This window comes from Lepus europaeus, chromosome 4, assembly GCF_033115175.1.
Source record: "Lepus europaeus isolate LE1 chromosome 4, mLepTim1.pri, whole genome shotgun sequence".
In the NCBI taxonomy this organism is placed as follows: domain Eukaryota; kingdom Metazoa; phylum Chordata; class Mammalia; order Lagomorpha; family Leporidae; genus Lepus; species Lepus europaeus.
This window is the reverse complement of record NC_084830.1, coordinates 1,597,106-1,616,953: the sequence shown is the minus strand read 5'-3', so window position 1 is coordinate 1,616,953 and position 19,848 is coordinate 1,597,106. Positions and strand designations below refer to the sequence as shown.

At 57.8% G+C, this 19,848-nt stretch overlaps 1 protein-coding gene across 1 annotated transcript; it reads right to left on the bottom strand.

The window, feature by feature from the left end:
• Positions 1-12,318: 12,318 nt before the first annotated feature.
• Positions 12,319-13,278, bottom strand: LOC133757499 (lymphocyte antigen 6D-like). The gene is made up of 3 exons (XM_062187933.1): positions 13,224-13,278; positions 12,661-12,759; positions 12,319-12,554 (listed from the first exon to the last, which is right to left on the bottom strand). The coding sequence occupies exons 1-3, from the start codon at positions 13,273-13,275 to the stop codon at positions 12,319-12,321; spliced, it is 387 nt and encodes a 128-aa protein (XP_062043917.1). The 5' UTR covers positions 13,276-13,278.
• Positions 13,279-19,848: the final 6,570 nt, after the last annotated feature.

The window sequence follows — 19,848 nt, the reverse complement described above, 5'->3', positions numbered from 1 at the left end:
AACATTGGGATTTGCTCGGAAAAAGATTTAAATGCGCATTTAAAGAAACAAAGCAAGCCGTGACAAAGGCTGGAAAAACTTTATTGCAGATGTAGAGAATAGGGTTAAAGAAACAAACCCATAGAGTAATTTATCAGTGCTGTTGAAAAAATTAGTCCTTGGTTTGTTGAAGAGGGTGTTGTGGATAAGAAACACTGGAAGTAAAAAATATAGATCAGTGTACACTGGACACCCCCCACCCTGCATTTGAATATTTCATTTGAAGTGAATGTTATCTGTTATAAAGTTAATATTACTATGTGAAATGAGGAATTGTGGTGGCAAAGTGTCCGGACTACCCATTCTGTTTTTGTATTATGTGCTAACTCTACCCCTATTATTGATAGGAATGCTTGGACAGATTATGCTTGGTTTGCTTTATAAAATAATGTAAATCAAAATATGCCACAAATAGTTAAGATTACACAAACTTGCAAAAATGCAACAATTACAGATAATAAGAGGCTAATTCCCTTAGATATGTTTCAATTTATCCTTAAAACACGTTGAATATTATTGTGTTTGATTGCTGGATGTATGCTTGTATGAAAAATTTGTATTGTATTCTTATGATGTGTTAATTATGTCTACCTCTCAATGCAACCCTAGAGCCAAATGTAAGGACAGATTTTTGGGATGGAGAGGCTTGTATCTAGGTTCGGCTCTGGTAGACAAGTAACTTTGCTGCCAGATGACCTTCTCCTGCTCCTTGGGAGCCTGGCCAGTTCCCGAGGAGGGGGATAAAGGAATGTTTCTAATAAACAGGTGGGCATGCTTCATGTCTCGGCTCTCTGGCCAAGATCCGGGACCGGACGCACTGCTTGCCTAAAATCTCAGCAATGAGCCACCCTTGTCCTTGGGGGCTTTAAGAGGGAGCCGGAGCAAGCCTCTGCTGCTGCTGTTTCATCCTGGGGGAACACGCAGTCAAGCTGAACGTTAAACGTGCCCGTGATGATTACTAATGATGTTTAATTCTCAGTATGGATCCTTTTCCGGTGCTGTGTGAAGATTGCCTAGTGATGACCACAGTACTGTAAATTCTACAAAACATAAGTACAATGTGAACATAAATCGATTGGCTATTGTGGCTGAGGTGTTCTGTGACAGTTCCTTTGATGACAGATTAGCAAAATGAATTCACTTAAAAACAAGACATTCAGGACCTGCCGCTCTACATGGTATGTCATTATAAAAATAATCAAGGAGGGCTATGCCCAAGAAATGAGGCTGCTATAAATGTGGACAGCAAAAACATGTACAAAAAATTGTCCAAAAGTCAAAAATCAAAATAAGGCTCCTCCTGGGATTTTCCCCCGGTGCTATAGGGGAAGGCATTGGGCCAATGAATGTTACTCCAAAACTGATAAAGAAGGTAATTCATTAAAAAACAGAGTTCGGAAAACTGGAAGTAGGGCCAGCCTCGGGCCCTCCCTACAGGGATCAGAGGACCGTCTTGCTATAGTATCATTAAAGCAATGGAGCCGTGTTTATTGCAACATTCTATTAATCTATGCTCCTTTACCATCTTTCCTCTAAATAATTTTAGTGTGCACTACAAGGCTTGCAGCGTATTTCTTACAGATTAAACTAAAAGTAACTAAGTCTGTGCACAGCAGACAGCTGAAAAATAATTTGCTGTCACAAAATTGGAGTAGTTGGCAGGATCTGCAAGTATACAAAGCAATGCCTTTCTTTAAAAAGAAAACTGAAGTTGCATGTGTAACCTGTGATGTTCCTGGCTGGAAAGACCCTCAGTTGGCCTCTTTGGCAAAGGAATGGGCTCTCTGCTCAGGATTGAGTGAGAATTGGGATGGCAAGTTACGGAGTGCGCAGCCTCCACAAGTTATTGAGGTTTTGCAATCAATCAGTGCCAGTAGAAAAGGGGGATGAACTATAGGCTTTGGGAAGGTGAGGATGGATTTTGTTATCTGCATATTGATGCATGTGCAAACAATTTAAAGAGTAGTACAGGATAAATGTAAATTGGGAAAAAGAAAATGCTGCCCTTTGGAATCAAACCGCTAGGTAATGGTAGGAAAATTATATCAAGCCCCTGTACCGCTGCCAGGGCCAACTAAGGTTATTCAGTGTAAACAATATAGAATTCCAGGTGGACATGAGAAAATATCTAAAACAGTAAAAAATTATATTAATACTGGAATGATGATTCCCATAATCACTAAAAGGAATAATCCAATTTGGCCTGTTAAGAAATCAGATGCTCCCATATGGGTGGATCAGTGGCCTTTACCTCAGGAAAAGATAAATGCTGCACAGATATTGGTGGAAGAACAATTTACAGCAGGACATATAGTTCCTTCTAATTCTCCTTGGAATAGTCCTATTTTTGTTATCAAAAAGAAATCTGGGAGATGGCGGTTGCTTCAGGACCTTAGGGCAGTTAATGCTACTATGGAAGTTATCGGGGTTTTTACAACCGGGTCTACCGTTGCCTACTGCAATTCCAAAAGACTCTTATATTGCAATAATATATTTAAAAGATTGTTTTTATACAATACCTTTACATCCAGAAGATTGTCCCCGATTTGCTTTCAGTGTTCCATCGGTAAATTTTAAAGAGCCCATGAAAAGATATCAATGGAGAGTTCTGCCCCAAGGGATGGCTAATAGCCCTACTTTGTGCCAACAATTCGTTGATGCTGCTCTTCAAAAAATTTGCAAAAAATATAGCAATTTATATATTATACAATATATGAATGATATTTTAATAACTGGACCCTAGAAATTTTTGGTGGTGCAATGTCTAATGGTAATAAAAGAGCAGTTATCTGGTTTTGGTCTTATCATAGTCCCTGAGAAAATGCAACTTCAATATCCTTATCAATATCTAGGCTTCCAATTATACCCACGAAAAATACTTCCACAGAAAGTCACTTTGCGATTGGATTCTTTATGGACTTTAAATGATTTTCAAAAACTTCTAGGAGATATTAATTGGCTTCGTCCTCATCTCCGCCTCACAACAGGAGACCTTAAACCTTTATTTGATATTCTAAAGGGAGATAGTTCCCCCACCTCCCAACGAGTGCTTACTCCCGCAGCACGGCTGGCTTTAGAGAAAGTACAGCCAGCCTTAGCTCAGAGATTTGTTTCCTATATTGACTCTCATCAGCCTTTAATTCTTATTATTTTGGTTACAGACTATTTACCCACCGCTTTGTTGTGGCAAGAGGCTCCTTTACTTTGGATATATTTACAAGCTACTCCTAAAAAGAATGTTGTACCATATTATAACGCAATAGCTGAGATTATAGCTAAAGGGAGATTAGAATGTAGAAAAATATTTGGAATAGAGCCGACATGCATATGTCAGCCATATACTAACAAACAGCTTATGTGGCTTCTATCTTTCACCGAAGATTGGCCTCTTGCATTAGCTTCTTTTTCAGGACAAGTTCATAATAATTTTCCAGCAGATAAAGTATTGCAGTTTTTACGACAACATCCCTGTGTGTTCCCGCAAAATACCAGCTTTCAGCCTTTAGAAAATGCTGCCTTGATATTTACCGACGGTTCCAACACTGGTCAAGCTTCTGTAATTCGTGACGGTCACCGTACAGTTATTAACACCCCTTTTTCTTCTCCACAGCTAGTGGAATTAGCTGCTGTTGCGTTTGCATTACAGTCTACCTTGAATGTAGCGGTTAACATATACACCGATAGCAAATATGTGTCTTATCAGTACCTCAACTAGAAACGTGTTCATTTGTTCCTGAGTCCTCTGCTGCTTCTCCTTTGTTTTCTCGCACATGCACTATCATTCGACAACGTACCTGCCCTTTTTTATAGGTCATATCCGAGCACATTCTAACCTCCCTGGGCCTTTAGTAGAAGGCAATCGTTTAGCGGATGCTGCTTTGCGCGTATATTCTATTGCGACAGCTACAAAAGATCATGCTTCACATCATTTAAATGCTCATACACTGCGTCTGAAACACAGAATTACTCGAGAACAGGCTCGACAAATTGTAAAATCTTGTTCTACGTGCTCCATCCTGTTACCAGTACCTCATTATGGCATTAACCCTCGTGGTCTGTTTCCCAATCAACTGTGGCAGATGGATATCACCCATTTCCTGGAATTTGGTAAACAAAAATATATACATGTGTCTATTGATACTTGTTCTAAATTAATTTTTGCTCCCTTACATACAGGTGAAGCTACAAGACATGTTATTGCCCACTGCTTACAAGCTTTTGCTTCCCTAGGAACTCCAAAAAACAAATTAAAACGGATAATGGACCTGCTTATATTTCCGCCTCTTTTAAAACTTTTTGTGTAACTTTTTTTATATCTCATGTTACTGACATTCCTTATAATCCTCAGGGTCAAGGCACTGTTAAATGTACACATAATACTTTAAAGCAATATTTTAATAAAATAAAAAAGGGGGAGTTTGGGGTTTCTGCCTTCTAACAAATGGCTCTCACATGCTTTATTCACTTTAAATTTTTTCACCTTGGATAAAGATGGTCGTTTTGCAGCTGATCAACTCTGGCATCCACAAACAGCTGCGAAAAGAGCAATGGTGAATGCAGGGATCCTATCACCAATCACTCAAATGGACCTGATCCGTCCTGGTGTGGGACACGGCTCCTAAGGGATGGGTATTTTTATGCAACCAATTTGCTTTTACATCCTTAGCCCCTGATGATTTTTGCAACTGCTCATTGGGCCGTGTGGCCTCGATGCTAACATCTGTGTTTCCAAAGACACGACAGCAACACTCATTACCTGAGAACTGTGATGATGATGTCATCTTAATTGGAGACCTGCCTTTACCATGGCTATATAGCTAGTGGGAGTTCCTGGATTGGCTTATGGAAATAACCATGGACTTCGAAGGCTTGCATGTTTGGTGACCAGAACCATCAATCTTACTGCTACTGCGCTATCCAATATAGCTGAAGAATTGGATCAAGTTCATTCAGGAGTACTCTTAAACCGAGCAGCTATCGATTATTTGCTGTTAAAAGATCATATAAGTTGTAAATCTGTACCAGGGGGTGTTGTTTTAACATTACTAACAATGTGCCACATAGAGTCTGTTACTGATAAACTTAAAAGTAAAATGCAACATATGTTTATTACTAACCCCCTAACATTTGGAGGAGTTCAACGGATTCATTGGTTATTAATGCTGGCTGGACCGCTACTGCTTTTCCTACTTTGTATGGGATGTTTTCCGTGTGTTCTGCAATTTGTGCTAACCTCGCTACAGTCTGTATGGACTGACATTCATCATTTGAAACTTTGTACCAAACCTCTTTTGTAATCAAAAATAATTGATATTTGACTATATGTTTCATCTCTCGCCTAATGTCAGGCTGGTCCGATGGTAGTGGGTTATCAGAACTTATTAACATTAGTGTCACTAAAGTTGGTATACAACCCCCCACTGCTAAATTTGACTGGCTTTAAAAAAAAATTAATCATTCTTCAACTGCCCTATCTTAATAAATAAAAAACAACAAGTATTACAGCAAGGTATTCTAGATAATCGTGCAGCCATCGATTATCTTCTCTTATTACATCACAAAAAATGCAATCAAGTTAAAAATATGTGTTGTTTTAATCTTACTGATAACTCTCATAGTATTGCTAGTAAAATCCAAAAACTCACAGAACTTGCTTCTCATTTTACTCAAGACAAAGGGTCCGAAAGTTTATTCAATTGGTTTACATCTTGGCTGCCAAATTTCTCCTGGCTTAAAAAACTGTTTGTGGGGATTGTAATCTTCATCATAAGCCTTCTCATAAGCCTCCTTACTGCCTATCTTGTCGGCAGGTGTTTCGTGTATCTTCTAACTAGGCCTTGGAAATCCCCCAAAAGATAAGACGGTGGGTAGTCAATGACGGGTAAGATGGGTTGCCGCACATATCAACCTAAGACAGGAATTCATCGATGACGATGGATTCTGATGACGGGTAAGAATGTGCAGGTGGAACCCACGACCTAAGACAGGCACCATCGTTGGCTTCATTATAAAATAAAAACAGCACTGCTCACAAAAACGCAGCAGTATAGCACTGATGACATGTAACCTCATTTTGCTATATACAAAGAAGGGGGAGATGTTGGGAGCCACTGTGCTGGGTTCCCTGTGTAGGCCTTTGTTTAGACTAACCTTCAACTGTGTTCCTGTAAGGAGGAGTCACTAGAAAGTCCATTTGTACAGCTCACTGATATGGTTAGCGCCTGGCCATCTGGCTTCAGTGCTCTCTTTCTTGTACCTTGATAAGCATGTCTGCTAGCTGTGAGACCTCGCTGTAACTCCCTTTCTCAAATTGATACTGATTCCTGTGAAATTATTCCTTTGAACTATGTTGTGAGATGACACCTGCTTGCCCTCGACTGTTACAATCCTTGCCTTGTATTATATAAGCTGCTTCCTTCTCCAATAAAGTGAGCCTTGATCAGACTTTTGTCTTGGCTCCATTCTCTGCGCCCTTGTCCCTCTTTTCATTCCCACTCCCTCCTTCAGGTTCTGTTCGACAGGTGCGGCTGGCCCGCATCAGGAGACTGCCCCCACCTGGAGGTGAGATCTAAACCACAAGGTTGCCCAGGCAGCCGGGTCTCCTGGAGCCGGTCCGCCTCCCCGCAGGGACGCGGCCCCTTCCCCTGCCGGCTCTGGGTGGGAGACTGCCCCCACCTGGAGGTGAGATCTAAACCACAAGGTCGCCCAGGCAGCCAGGTCTCCTGGAGCCGGTCCGACTCCCCGCGCCCCTTCCCCTGCCGGCTCTGGGTGGGAGACTGCCCCCACCTGGAGGTGAGATCTAAACCACAAGGTCGCCCAGGCAGCCGGGTCTCCTGGAGCCGGTCCGACTCCCCGCGCCCCTTCCCCTGCCGGCTCTGGGTGGGAGACTGGCGGCCTGCTTGTGGAGACATTGCACCTGCGTCGGAGGGGCCCCCAGCCCCAGCCCCACTGGACGGCCTCAGCGGCCCCTCCCCAGCCACTAGCCCCTGTGGGGTGCTGCAGAGGAATGGGGGTCCTGGAGCAGCCATGCAGGGGCCCCTCGTGCCGGCTGGGTGTGCCAGGCTGTGCAGAGCGGCCGAGCCCCCTCTCAGAACAGAGCCCCCCTGGAAAGACCCTGTCTGCAGACAGAGACAGAAGAGTGTCCTGGCCTTGGGCTTTTGTGGGCGGGGGAGGACACCTCCTTCAGGGGCACCAGGGAATGAGGGGCGGGGCTGAGTGGCCCTGTGGCGTCAGGGTGCCCCACCCCCTCCTTGCTGCCTCAGGTGGGTCCTCCATGGGGTGGGGTCCCATGGGTCTAAAGTGTTCAAGGGGCTGCTGGGTAGGGTCATGGGGCGGCCACCAGGGGCTGGGGGCTGGGGACAGGGACACTCAGAGTCTGAGGGCGGGCAGAGCTGGGCTGTGTGACAGTCACCGAACGTCAGAACCAGGCGAGTCGCTTGTGTCAAAACTAGGGGAGTGACCTAAGTTGTCCCTAAGCAGTGGGTCTCACACTGTCTGACAGTGGCCATCAGGAGACTGGCAGGCCAGCCCTGGCCCGGGGGTGTGGCCATCACTAAAACAGCAGGCCACGCCCTCTCCCAGGGGTGTGGTGGCCATCAGGAGACTGGCAGGCCAGCCCTGGCCCGGGGGTGTGGCCATCACTAAAACAGCAGGCCACGCCCTCTCCCAGGGGTGTGGTGGCCATCAGGAGACTGGCAGGCCAGCCCTGGCCCGGGGGTGTGGCCATCACTAAAACAGCAGGCCACGCCCTCTCCCAGGGGTGTGGTGGCCATCAGGAGACTGGCAGGCCAGCCCTGGCCCGGGGGTGTGGCCATCACTAAAACAGCGGGCCACGCCCTCTCCCAGGGGTGTGGTGGCCATCAGGAGACTGGCAGGCCAGCCCTGGCCCGGGGGTGTGGCCATCACTAAAACAGCGGGCCACGCCCTCTCCCAGGGGTGTGGTGGCCATCAGGAGACTGGCAGGCCAGCCCTGGCCCGGGGGCGTGGCCATCACTAAAACAGCGGGCCACGCCCTCTCCCAGGGGTGTGGTGGCCATCAGGAGACTGGCAGGCCAGCCCTGGCCCGGGGGTGTGGCCATCACTAAAACAGCGGGCCACGCCCTCTCCCAGGGGTGTGGTGGCCATCAGGAGACTGGCAGGCCAGCCCTGGCCCGGGGGTGTGGCCATCACTAAAACAGCAGGCCACGCCCTCTCCCAGGGGTGTGGTGGCCATCAGGAGAGTGGCAGGCCTGCCCTCACCCAGGGGTGTGGCCATCACTAAAACAGCGGGCCACGCCCTCTCCCAGGGGTGTGGTGGCCATCAGGAGACTGGCAGGCCAGCCCTGGCCCGGGGGTGTGGCCATCACTAAAACAGCGGGCCACGCCCTCTCCCAGGGGTGTGGTGGCCATCAGGAGACTGGCAGGCCAGCCCTGGCCCGGGGGTGTGGCCATCACTAAAACAGCAGGCCACGCCCTCTCCCAGGGGTGTGGTGGCCATCAGGAGACTGGCAGGCCAGCCCTGGCCCGGGGGTGTGGCCATCACTAAAACAGCAGGCCACGCCCTCTCCCAGGGGTGTGGTGGCCATCAGGAGACTGGCAGGCCAGCCCTGGCCCGGGGGTGTGGCCATCACTAAAACAGCGGGCCACGCCCTCTCCCAGGGGTGTGGTGGCCATCAGGAGACTGGCAGGCCAGCCCTGGCCCGGGGGTGTGGCCATCACTAAAACAGCGGGCCACGCCCTCTCCCAGGGGTGTGGTGGCCATCAGGAGACTGGCAGGCCAGCCCTGGCCCGGGGGCGTGGCCATCACTAAAACAGCGGGCCACGCCCTCTCCCAGGGGTGTGGTGGCCATCAGGAGACTGGCAGGCCAGCCCTGGCCCGGGGGTGTGGCCATCACTAAAACAGCGGGCCACGCCCTCTCCCAGGGGTGTGGTGGCCATCAGGAGACTGGCAGGCCAGCCCTGGCCCGGGGGTGTGGCCATCACTAAAACAGCAGGCCACGCCCTCTCCCAGGGGTGTGGTGGCCATCAGGAGAGTGGCAGGCCTGCCCTCACCCAGGGGTGTGGCCATCACTAAAACAGCGGGCCACGCCCTCTCCCAGGGGTGTGGTGGCCATCAGGAGACTGGCAGGCCAGCCCTGGCCCGGGGGTGTGGCCATCACTAAAACAGCGGGCCACGCCCTCTCCCAGGGGTGTGGTGGCCATCAGGAGACTGGCAGGCCAGCCCTGGCCCGGGGGTGTGGCCATCACTAAAACAGCGGGCCACGCCCTCTCCCAGGGGTGTGGTGGCCATCAGGAGACTGGCAGGCCAGCCCTGGCCCGGGGGTGTGGCCATCACTAAAACAGCAGGCCACGCCCTCTCCCAGGGGTGTGGTGGCCATCAGGAGAGTGGCAGGCCTGCCCTCACCCAGGGGTGTGGCCATCACTAAAACAGCGGGCCACGCCCTCTCCCAGGGGTGTGGTGGCCATCAGGAGAGTGGCAGGCCTGCCCTCACCCAGGGGTGTGGCCATCACTAAAACAGCAGGCCACGCCCTCTCCCAGGGGTGTGGTGGCCATCAGGAGACTGGCAGGCCAGCCCTGGCCCGGGGGTGTGGCCATCACTAAAACAGCGGGCCACGCCCTCTCCCAGGGGTGTGGTGGCCATCAGGAGAGTGGCAGGCCTGCCCTCACCCAGGGCTGTGGCCGTCACTGGCGTGGCCGTCACTGGACTGGCAGGCCCTCCCTGGCTCAGGGGCGTGGCCATCACTGGCCTGGCAGGCCCTCCCTGGCCCAGGGGCGTGGCTGTCACTGGACTGGCAGGTCCTCCCTGGCCCAGGGGCGTGGCCGTCACTGGACTGGCAGGCCACGCCCTCACCCAGGGGTGTGGCCGTCACTGGCCTGGCAGGCCCTCCCTGGCCCAGGGGCGTGGCCGTCACTGGACTGGCAGGCCCTCCCTGGCCCAGGGGCGTGGCCATCACTGGCCTGGCAGGCCCTCCCTGGCCCAGGGGCGTGGCCATCACTGGCCTGGCAGGCTATGTCCCGCCAGGAGGCCACTGCGCCCTTAGATTGAGAGCATCGCTGTGTGGACTGGACGCAGTCGTGGTCTGCACGGCCTCGTGCTGACGTCAGCCTGGTTGCTGGTCCCTGGGCCCCAGGGCTGCTGGTTCAGTGTCTGAGGTCATCCTTCTAATTGTTGCCCTTAAAGCTGAACCCGCCTCCTTGGATGCACCGGTTTACTCCAGTTTACTCCAGTTTGCTCCACCGCGCATTCCCACAGCAGCGCTCTGCTGTCCCCAACAATTGAACGTTCTCACAGGGAGGACTGCTGCCCTCTGACCTTTCCTGCTGCCCTCTGACCTTTCCTGCTGCCCTCTGACCTTTCCTGCTGCTTAGGTTGCTGCCTGGGGACTGGGACCGTCCCTGGCATGGCCCGGGGCTCCGCCGTGGCTGCAGGGGAAGCCGCTCCCTGAGCCGAGCCACTGGTCCCCCTCCTGCCCACCCGCGTGCCTCACGTAGCCCTCGTCCGGTCTCGGCCTGGAGAAGCCCTGGACCCATCACACAGCTCTGTCGGCCTGGAGCCTGGTGGCCCCAAAGCTGCCTTACTTGGCACACAGCGTCCTCCATCCGCAGGCTGGGCGGGGCCGTCGCCCTCCTGTGGAAACGGGGAAACGAGACCTCGCCAGCGGTGTTCGCGGATCAGGGCAGGTGCAGGTTTAGACGCCACTCGCAGGGCCCTCCCCCGGCTCCTCGCCCAAGTTGCCCCACCTCCCCTTCCCCCTCTAAGCTTCCTCTTTGCTCCCTCCTGCATGCCCGCCCCTCCCTAACTTCCCCCCTGCCCGGGAGCGTGCCCGAACCTTGTGGTTGCTACTCTGCAAGCTGCTTGTACCAGCTGGTTACAGCCAGTTGCCAGTAACTTTCCACTCAACATTTTGCACTGAAGATGGGCCATCAGCTGTTTCCTTACAACCCCCCCAAGGTGGCTGCTCCTCTCCCCCGACCTGGATCCCCGCACCAGCCATGGGCTAGGCAGGGCCACTCCCATGCTTCCGGTCCGGGCACCCCGCTCTGCTCTTCCAACTCCCACTCCCAGGTCCAGGCTGCCTGCCCCAATGGGGAAAAGTGGCCGGCGCTGGGCTGAGCGGCCTTAGCCAGGGAATGGTCTCCCAGTGACTAGCTCTCGGCGGCCACCAGGGGGCGCGCTGGCCCCAGACCCGGTTGTGGGAATGTTCCAGGGGGCAGAGGACTCCGGGCAGTGGACAGTGGGAAGAGAGCTGCAGCCTAGTGCGGGCTGGAGGTGGGAGGCTGAGTGTCTGGCTCAGCATGGCCTGGTCAGGATGAGGATCCACCCGGCCAGACCTGAGGAGGCCAGGCTCACCCCAACCAAGCGCTAGCCCGGGGCAGGGCCTCCCCAAGTCTCCCTGCGCATCATGGGGCTGTTTCGGGCCCCGGGGGCGGTGCTCCGGAAGCTGAGCCTCCCGCTGGCCACTCCTGCTGGGGGCACAGATGCTGCTGCCATCCCAGGGCCTCCCAGTCCAGACCCTCGCTGCTGAGCCCGTGAGGCCAGAACGGGTGCAGGTGGCAGACGGAGTGGGACCGTTGGCAAGACTGAGCTGTGGGAGGGCTGCCTGCCTGGGCCTGGGCTGGGCGCCTCCCCCGTCACCTGCCCTCTCAGCTTCCGTGGAACCCAGACCCAGAGGCTGGGCTGCTCGCCTCCCTCCCGGCCTCCCAGCACCCTCAGTCATGCCCCGCCCCAGCGCCTCCTCGTGAGCTCCGGCCCCGTGGGTGGCCTCTGCTGGCCGCTGGGCTTGCTGTGGGCAGCTGTAGAGGCCCCTCTGCAGGCGCTCGGACAAGGGTCTCGGGGCTGTGGCTGGAGGGGCTCCTAGCCGCCCAGTGCTCCCACGCAGGCCTCACCCAGGAGCACCTCCAGCTCCGCCTGGGCGGGGTCCTGGCTCCTCCGCCAGTGGCCGTGCTCCGGCAGGACTGGCCCAGATGCTCAAGGCTTGGAGGGGGGTCCTATAGGGCCGAGAACCCCCTCCTCGCCAGAACAGCACAGACACAACCACACCGGTTTAACATCATTTATTTCCGTGAAGTTTCAAGTAGAAAAAATAAAGAGAAACCTAACAGGATGACTGGGTCCCCTACTCTCCAGGCTGCTGGGGGTGGGGCTGGGGCGGGGGCTGCCTCCTCTTGTCCCGGGGCAGTGGCTGCTCTCCAGGTCCTGGTCCCAGAGTTCTGGGGTCTTCCAGGGGAGGGCGGCCAGCATCCACTCACGGCGAGGGAGGGGGCTGTGGAAACCCCGGGAAAGGGGGGAGGGGGCTGGGTCACAGGTTGGGGGCCCAGAGCAGGGCGAGGAGGCCGAGGGCCAGCGCAGGGCCGAGGAGGGCGCTGCTGTGCGAGGCGCGGCCGGGCGCGGCGCTGTTCAGCCTCTCGTTGCACAGGTCGCCCTGGCAGCAGTAGGTGGCCGTGGTGCCGCTGCTGACCTGGCCCTGCATGGTGTGTGAGGGGGTGCAGGACTCCACGCAGTCCTTGGTCACCAGGTTCCCCGACAGCGGCTCCACTGCGCAGAGCGGGGACGGTCAGGCACCCGAGCCCGCGGCCACGGCAGCCCCTCCCATCGCCGGCCACCCACCCGCCCGCCCGCGGCTCCCGGCCCCAGGCCTCACCTCTGGTCATGGTTCTACAGTAGCGGGCACTGCTGGAGCAGGGCTGGGGTTGCTTGCAGTTGGTGGTGCTGGAACACACGTGGCAGCGCAGGGCCCGAGCTGGCGGGAAGGGTGGGGTCTCAGCTGGGTTCGTGCCCACCGCCCACGGAGCCCCTTCAGAACAGAACCCCCGGCCACCCCTCCTGCGCCAGTCCCTCCTGTCCCGTGCTCAGCCCCGGCGGCCATCCTGGGGGCGGTGTCCTGAGCTGGTAACTGCAGGTGTATTGGAGACCCTTCCCTGGGGAGCCTCGGGATGCTCTGGGGCTACAGCGGGAGCCTCCTGTCCCCAGGCTGGGGGCCGTGTCCTCCGAGCGTCCGATTCTCTGGTCGCCCCTGAGACTCTCAGGCGGCCACACCCAGGGAAGACGCAGGGCCACGGGGCCCGCACTTGGAATTGTCTGGCAGAGTCTGGATTCTCGGAGCCAGGCTTCTAGTGCTTAGCAACTGCTGGCCGCCCCCAGCCTGAGCCCGAGGGCCCCCGCGCAGCCAAAGCCGCCCACCCCTGCCCGGGCCCAGCCCCTCACCTGGCGCCGTGGCCACGGCCAGGGCCACAAGGAGCAGCAGGACTGTCTTCATGCCGGCGCTGTGTGGGAGCAGTGGGGCCCCTCCTCTCCGGAGACCTTATATAGCAGGGCCCTGCCGTGGGAGGGGCTGCTGGCGTCAGCCTGCACCCACGAGCCCAGCTCATACCTGGCCTGGCCACCCAGGGGCCTTCTGTCCCAGCGGCCTCCCAGGGGCCTGCCCTTCTGCCGGTTGTGGACAGAGGCCTGGCTGCCCAGGCCCTGCAGCTGTGTGCTGCTGTCTCCATCTTTCCCAGGCTGCCCCTGGCCCCTCGGGCTGCTGCCCTGTGCCGGAAGCTGTTGCTGGGGGTGGAGGTAGGACCCGCAGGGACCTGGCTCTGCCCCTGCCCTGTTGGGCCTGGTGGACAGCGAGCCCAGGATCAGGACAGAGAGAGACCAGGGGTCCCTGCCGCCCAACAACAACCCATGGGGACGAGGACGGGCAGGGTGGGGCCCAGGGAGGACAGTGGCCTGTGCCGGCCCAACGCTCCAGGGAGCCCTGTGGACTCCGGGGCTGGTCGGACCTGGGCTCCAGACCCTCCAGTCCTCCCTTGTACCCTGTCCTGGGCGAGCCAGCACCTGTGCCGGGCTCCCTTGCCAAGCGGGGTAAAGTTAAGAGCCCTGGGCTCTCCCTGAAGCAGCTGCCAGGCCAGCGCTGGTGGTGCCTTCCGGGACCCGTGAGGGCTATGTACAGAAGCCCCCGGGGCAGCTCAGCCCGAGAGCCGGAGGCACCCTCAGCTCCAGCCTCAGGCCTGCCTGGCACAGGGGAGGGTGATGCTGGGACCCCGGGAAGCAGAGTGCGGGTGGGTGGCAGCTGGGTATAGAGGGAGGTGGCAGCTGTGGGTGACTCACTGGGGCCAGGGCCATGGAAGCCGCTGGAAAAGCGGGTTTGGAATTCCTGCCGGGCCCAGTGGCGCCCGAGGGTCCGGGGTGCTGAGTCGACTGGGAGTGGAGGTCTGGGCGTGGAGCCTGGTGGGGGAGGGGCCCCGGCGTCTCCCTGGCCGTGGAGGCTGCGCCAGGTGCAGAGCTGAGGGCAGCTGGGTTCCGGTTCTGAACCACAGCCCCACTGCAGGAGGAAGTGGGAGATTCCGAGGGCAGGGATCGGCGGGGCTCCTGGGCAGTACAGTCAGGGAGGGCTTCCTGGCGGAGGCCTCCTTGAGGCAGTTGAGGCTGGATTGGGGAGAGCTCACTATTAGGTCCTGCCTCCCTAGGTGGTCTGCTGGTGAGAAAGCGAGGCCTGGGCGAGGAAGGGCCAGGCAGGGTCTCAGGGCCTCCCCCCCACCCTCAGGGACCATGCCTCTGTCCCGGGGGCCGGCCCTGCCTTGCACCCCCAGGAGGAGGCCCCCGGAGGCCTTGAGGGGCAGGGAGGCCTAGCAGCAGCCCTTCCACCTGCTGCCCACCCAGGCTGGCCGGGAAGTCTCAGGCCCAGCCCACAGGGCTACCTGGGGCAGAGGCTCTCTGCTCGTGCCCCACCCCCCGAGCTGGGCCACGGGCATCGCACAGCTTGTGGGTGGCCCCAAGAGGGAAGGTGGCCCAGCCCCGGCTGGAGGGTAGGCGGGCACCAGGTGGACTGTCAGGGCCCACCAACCTTGGGGCACGGGGAGGGGGCTTCTTCAGTCCCAGCGTGCCATGGGGCAGACACGGATCCCGGCCATACCCGGGGGGGGGGGGGTTGTCAGCAGCGCTGTAAGTGCCCCGGGCATCCCAGGCACCGCGAGAGTGGTGGAGACCGAGCGAGGGGAGAGACAGGGCCCGGTGCTGGGGCTCAGTGACTCTCTGTGGGGTACGCCTTGGGCGTGACAATCGGGGGACCAGGGAGGGGCATCGGCCCAAGGCGGGGGCAGGGCTGGGCTTCCAGGTTCCGAGTCTTTCCCAGCAGGGGCTGGGCAAGCAGGTGATGTCTCTCTCAGGCACACACCCTGCGTGCGGGCGGCACAGACGGCGGGCCCTGGCCCAGCGTCGCCCAGCCGGTGGCAATGGTGGCCGGGCCTGGCCTTCGGAAGAGTCGCTGTCTCTAGGAGCGGCACTTTCTCTCTCCCCTGCTCCCTAGCCCCCGGGCACGCTCGCCTCCCGCATGGCTGGGCTGGGCTTTGGGGTGCCGCGGGCATCCTCCGGCTGAGCCAGGGCTGGGGTTCGAGGCCGGCTCTGCCCTTCCATGTGCGGCTCCTCGTCCGGCTTGGCCCTCTCTTTCTTGCTGTGCCGGGGGCCACATCCGGGGAGCAGTGGTGGAGGGAGCAGGCTGGCCTTTCGTGGGGTGCAGCCTGTTCTCAGGGTGCTGGGATGACACTGGGGGTCCTGCGAGACAGACCAGCTCTCGGGCCTGGCTGGGGGTGGCTGCAGGCGCCGCTGCCCCTTTCCTGGGACAGGGAGGCCCTGCGCTGTTGGGTCCTTGTCTCGCTCCCTGGAGGACGACGGCTAAACTATGCGGTATCATCACACGTGGTGCGGTTAGGGGTCCGAGGAGGTGCCTGGGGGCTGGGGGCACCCCTAGGGCTTCAGGATGGGGCTGGGGACTTCGAAGCCACAGGCAGGGCTCGGGGGCTGGGACGTCCAGCCCCGCCCCCAGCCCCTGGTGTTGGTGGTCACCAAGGACATGGCTCATGCGTGTGCAATGGGGCCTCTGTGGAAACCTGTAAGGACAGCATTCCCGGGGGCCTGAGGGTGCTGCTGGGGGAGGGGTGGAGACCCCCCTCTGCCCCTGCCACGTGCGTCCCTCGGGGCACATCTGCCACCTGCCTGCATAAACCTGAACAGAATCCTTCGCTGAGCTCCGGGAGCCACCCTGCACGTCAGTGGGAAGAGGGCGCAGGAACCGGGTTTCCAGCCCGTCAGGCGGAAGTGCAGCCAGAGCGGCGGGGCGGTGACTGGCGGGGTCAGGACTGAGCCCTCGGCCCCTGGGATCTGACACGATGCCAGGCAGACGGTGCCACGACCGGCCCAAGTCAGGGGACGCCCAGCCGGCGCCTGCGGCCCAGAGTTGGTACCTGCTCCGTGTGTGGCAGGGGAGGGTCCCACACACCTGGTGTCAGAACCGGGAACCTCACTGCTCCATGTGCCCTTGTGAGGTGTGGGCCCTCGGGGGACCGGGCAAGTGTGCTCTGGGCCAGTCACCCTCCTGTGACGGGGCGGAGAGAGCCTGCAGGGGGTGGGCCGGGGGGCCCTGGGAGCCCAGCACAATGACCTGGCGAGCCCAGGAAGGCAGGCTCTGGGCAGCGTGGGCCCTGGACTGGCAGAGCCCGGAGCGCCCGAGGGAGAGCCTCCGACCCTGGAGGAGGGCAAAGCGCACTTCCTGTCCTGCCATGTCCTGCCCCCACCCCGCCCCCATGCTGGGCCCCCACGCACTGTGGCCTGAGGCTGCGGCTGCCAACCGCTGAGCTCTGTGGGGGTGGGGCACGGACAGGGGCTACTCCACTTTCTCCCTCACTCCCCCGCCTTCTCCTCCCCAGCATCCGCTCACTTGTCCACCCGCCCATCGCCCACCAACTCTCATCTTTCCATTCACCCTTCCAGCTGATGCTCCACCCACCCACCCACCCATCTGTCCACCTGTCCATCACTCAGCCATCACCCACCCACCTACCAGTCTATCCATCCGTCCATCCACCACACACCCAGCAGTCCGTCACCCACCCGTCCATCACCCACCCGTCCATCCATCTACCAGTCTATCCATCCGTCCATCTCCTACCCACCCACCCGTCCATCCGTTAGTCTGCCGCGTGCCTGTGCCCACATCCCACATCCGTCCTGCTGGCTTACGTGCAGGCGCACAGAGGAGGCCGACTGCCAGCCTCACGGAGCTCACTCGGCACCACGCGTGCATTCTATGGCATGGACAGGGCCGCTGAGACAGGCAGGGCAGGGCAGGGGATGGAGCGAGGGGGAGCTGGGCTAGTGGACGTGACCCAGGAAGGGGGGCCAGGTGGTCAGAGGGGGAGATGTGGGTGAATTGGGCACTGCTGCACGGGTGATGCTCAGTGACCTCAACAGGCCCTGTGGTGGGAGGGGCTGTTTTCCACCCGCTCCCCTGCCTGTGGGCGGCACCTTTGTCTTCTTACTCCCCTGGGACCCTCCCCTTGCCCAGGGACCCCTTCCCTGGGGGTCATGAGAGCGGCTTCCTGGTGGAGGTCCCGGCAGGAGTGCGGGCCAGGTGACCACAGCCCTTGCTGGGCAGGTGCTGCCTGGTGGCCGGTGGTGCCCCTGACCTCTGACCCCCCAGGCCCTGTGCCCAGCTCGGTCGGCACGGGCGGACAGCTGCCTGGGTGACCCTCTCCCCTCTCTCATTTACACACCCCTGCCCCTGACTGAGTCGAGCTGGGGGGCTCCAGCCCCCCGGGATCTTCTAGCAGTCGGTGGCTGCTCTGGGACTTGGGACACCCAGTCTGTGGGAGCGGGAGCGGACTTTGGGGGGCATCACTCGTCCTCAGGAGGAAAAGAGACATCTCATCACACTGGGGGCCCTGCTGGCTGTCAGAGCAGGTGCGCCAACCTCACGTGCACAGCCTGGGCCCCAGGGGCCCCCGCTGCGGGGCTCAGTGCTGGGTAGAGACTGCATTGCTTCCTTCTCTGTGCGTGGGGCTGGGCTCGAGCTGGGTGCGGCCAGGGAGCTGCTTACCACAATCCCAAGAGCTTAAGGGATCATGGGGTGTGCCGCCTAGTGTGATCTCCCCTCACCTAAGAAGGTGGAGTGGGTGGGTCCCTGGGGAGTAGGAGATGCAGGCTGGGGGGACCATGGAGGCCCAGGAGCCCTGGAGCTGTGCCCAGGACAGAGGAGCAGCCCTGACCGTGAACCCAAGTCAGGTGGGGCTGACCCCAGAGAGCCCCTCCTGCATCCCTGGCCATGACCCAGCGGCAGGCCACCTGTTCTGCTGCAGCTCACATCTCAGCCCCGGCTCTCCTACCTGCTGGCTGCCTCCTCTGCCTCCCCAGGCCCATGCACGGCCCCACCCCCACCTCCACCCTCAGACGCCCCCTGGGCCTGGAAGCAGGAGCAGGGGGGTGTGGTGGTGTAAGACCCCTGTCACCAGGTGTCCTACAGAGTGACCCCCAGAAACACAGACTCCACTCCAATCGATGCAAAAAGCAAGAGGGAAGTTTATTTCATTTGCAAATGGGCCATCTCCGCCTCTGGTAAGGTGCAGAGAGAGAGCGGCCCAGACAAAAGGTTTACAGAGTATTTAAAGCTTAAAACCACAGCATTAGCATATTTAGTTATGTTACAATCCTATTGGGCAAGATAAAAGTTGTGTTACAATTTTATTGGATATGTTAATGGTTACTAGGTAAGGGGCTTGGGATGGGGGTCGCGGGCAGTTTCTTCTTATCAGCTAAGGCGAGCAGGGCGGGGGTGGTACGGGCTGTCTGTGCTGTGCGGTTTTTCTTAACTCTTTTTCGGACTCCTGCAAGTGTTATCGCGTGAGACAGTTACACAGAGCAGTTTCACAAGGCAGTTTCCCAAGGTTATTCTGCAGGCAGGTGGAGACACAGTTATCTTAAGGAATGGCTACTGTCAGCAGCCAAACTTTTTAACCCTTGCTAAAATTATTTTAATATTTACTTTTAGCAGGGGTCTTATAGTGGAATGAGAAGGCCATGTGAAGGTGGCCACTGGCAAGCGAGCGTCAGTTAGTCAGGAATGGCTTTGAAACCCACCTGGCTTTGGAAACTGCCTGGCGACAGGCTGTGATTGGATGGATTTGAAACTGCCTGGCAACAGGCTGTGATTGGATGGCTCTGGAAACTGCCTGGCAACAAGAGCCTGACTGCAACAGGCTGTGATTGGATGGCTTTGGAAACTGCCTGGCAACAGGCTGTGATTGGTTGGGGCATAGACCGCCCCTTGACCAGATTGGCTGGTCTTGGCTATATAAGCTGTTGTATCAACTGTAATAAACGAGTCTGCCGGCTGCTCGCCTCAAGCCTGCTTTCACCCGACTCCCGGGGTCTGTGTGTTGACTCTGCGCCTCTTGCCCCCACCAAGCTGCTCCTCTCAGAAAGGAACCCACTGCAACATTGTGGAGAAATCAACGGCAACAGGGGGGGACCCAGGGAGGCTGTGCTGCACCCTCCCAGGCCTTGGGTCCCCTTCAGCCTGTGCCCTGGCCCCCGACCTCCTGAGTGCCTCTGTCACCACAGGGCTGCTCCACCCCAAGCCCGGCCCACCTCAGGAGAGGAGGGGAGGGGAGAGGAGGGGAGGGGAGGGGAGAGAAGGGGAGAGAAGGGGAGGGGAGGGGAGGGGGGAGGAGTGGAGAGGAGGGGGAGAGGAGAGGAGAGAAGAGGAGGGGAGGGGGGAGAAGAAAGGAGAGGAGGGGGAGAGGAGAGGAGGGGAGGGGAGGGGGGAGAGGAGGGGAGGAGAGGGGAGAGGAGTGGAGGGGAGGGGGGAGAGGAGAAGAGGGGAGAAGAGGGGAGGGAGGGGGGAGAGGAGGGAAGAAGAGGGGAGCGTAGAGGAGAGGAGAGGAGGGGAGGGAGAGGAGGGAAGAACAGGAGTGAGGAGAGGAGAGGGGAGGGGAGGGGAGGGGAGAGGAGAGGAGTGGAGGGGAGGGGAGAGGAGGGAAGAACAGGGGAGAGGAGAGGCGAGGAGGCACTGTGG

Excerpts from the sequence above, each read along its gene's own strand:
- LOC133757499 (XM_062187933.1), bottom strand. The coding sequence starts at position 13,275 with ATGAAGACAGTCCTGCTGCTCCTTGTGGCCCTGGCCGTGGCCACGGCG. Across the intron at positions 12,760-13,223 it reads GGCCGTGGCCACGGCGCCAG|CTCGGGCCCTGCGCTGCCAC; the intron begins GTGAGGGGCTGG and ends CCTTCCCGCCAG. Across the intron at positions 12,555-12,660 it reads CTGTAGAACCATGACCAGAG|TGGAGCCGCTGTCGGGGAAC; the intron begins GTGAGGCCTGGG and ends CGCTCTGCGCAG.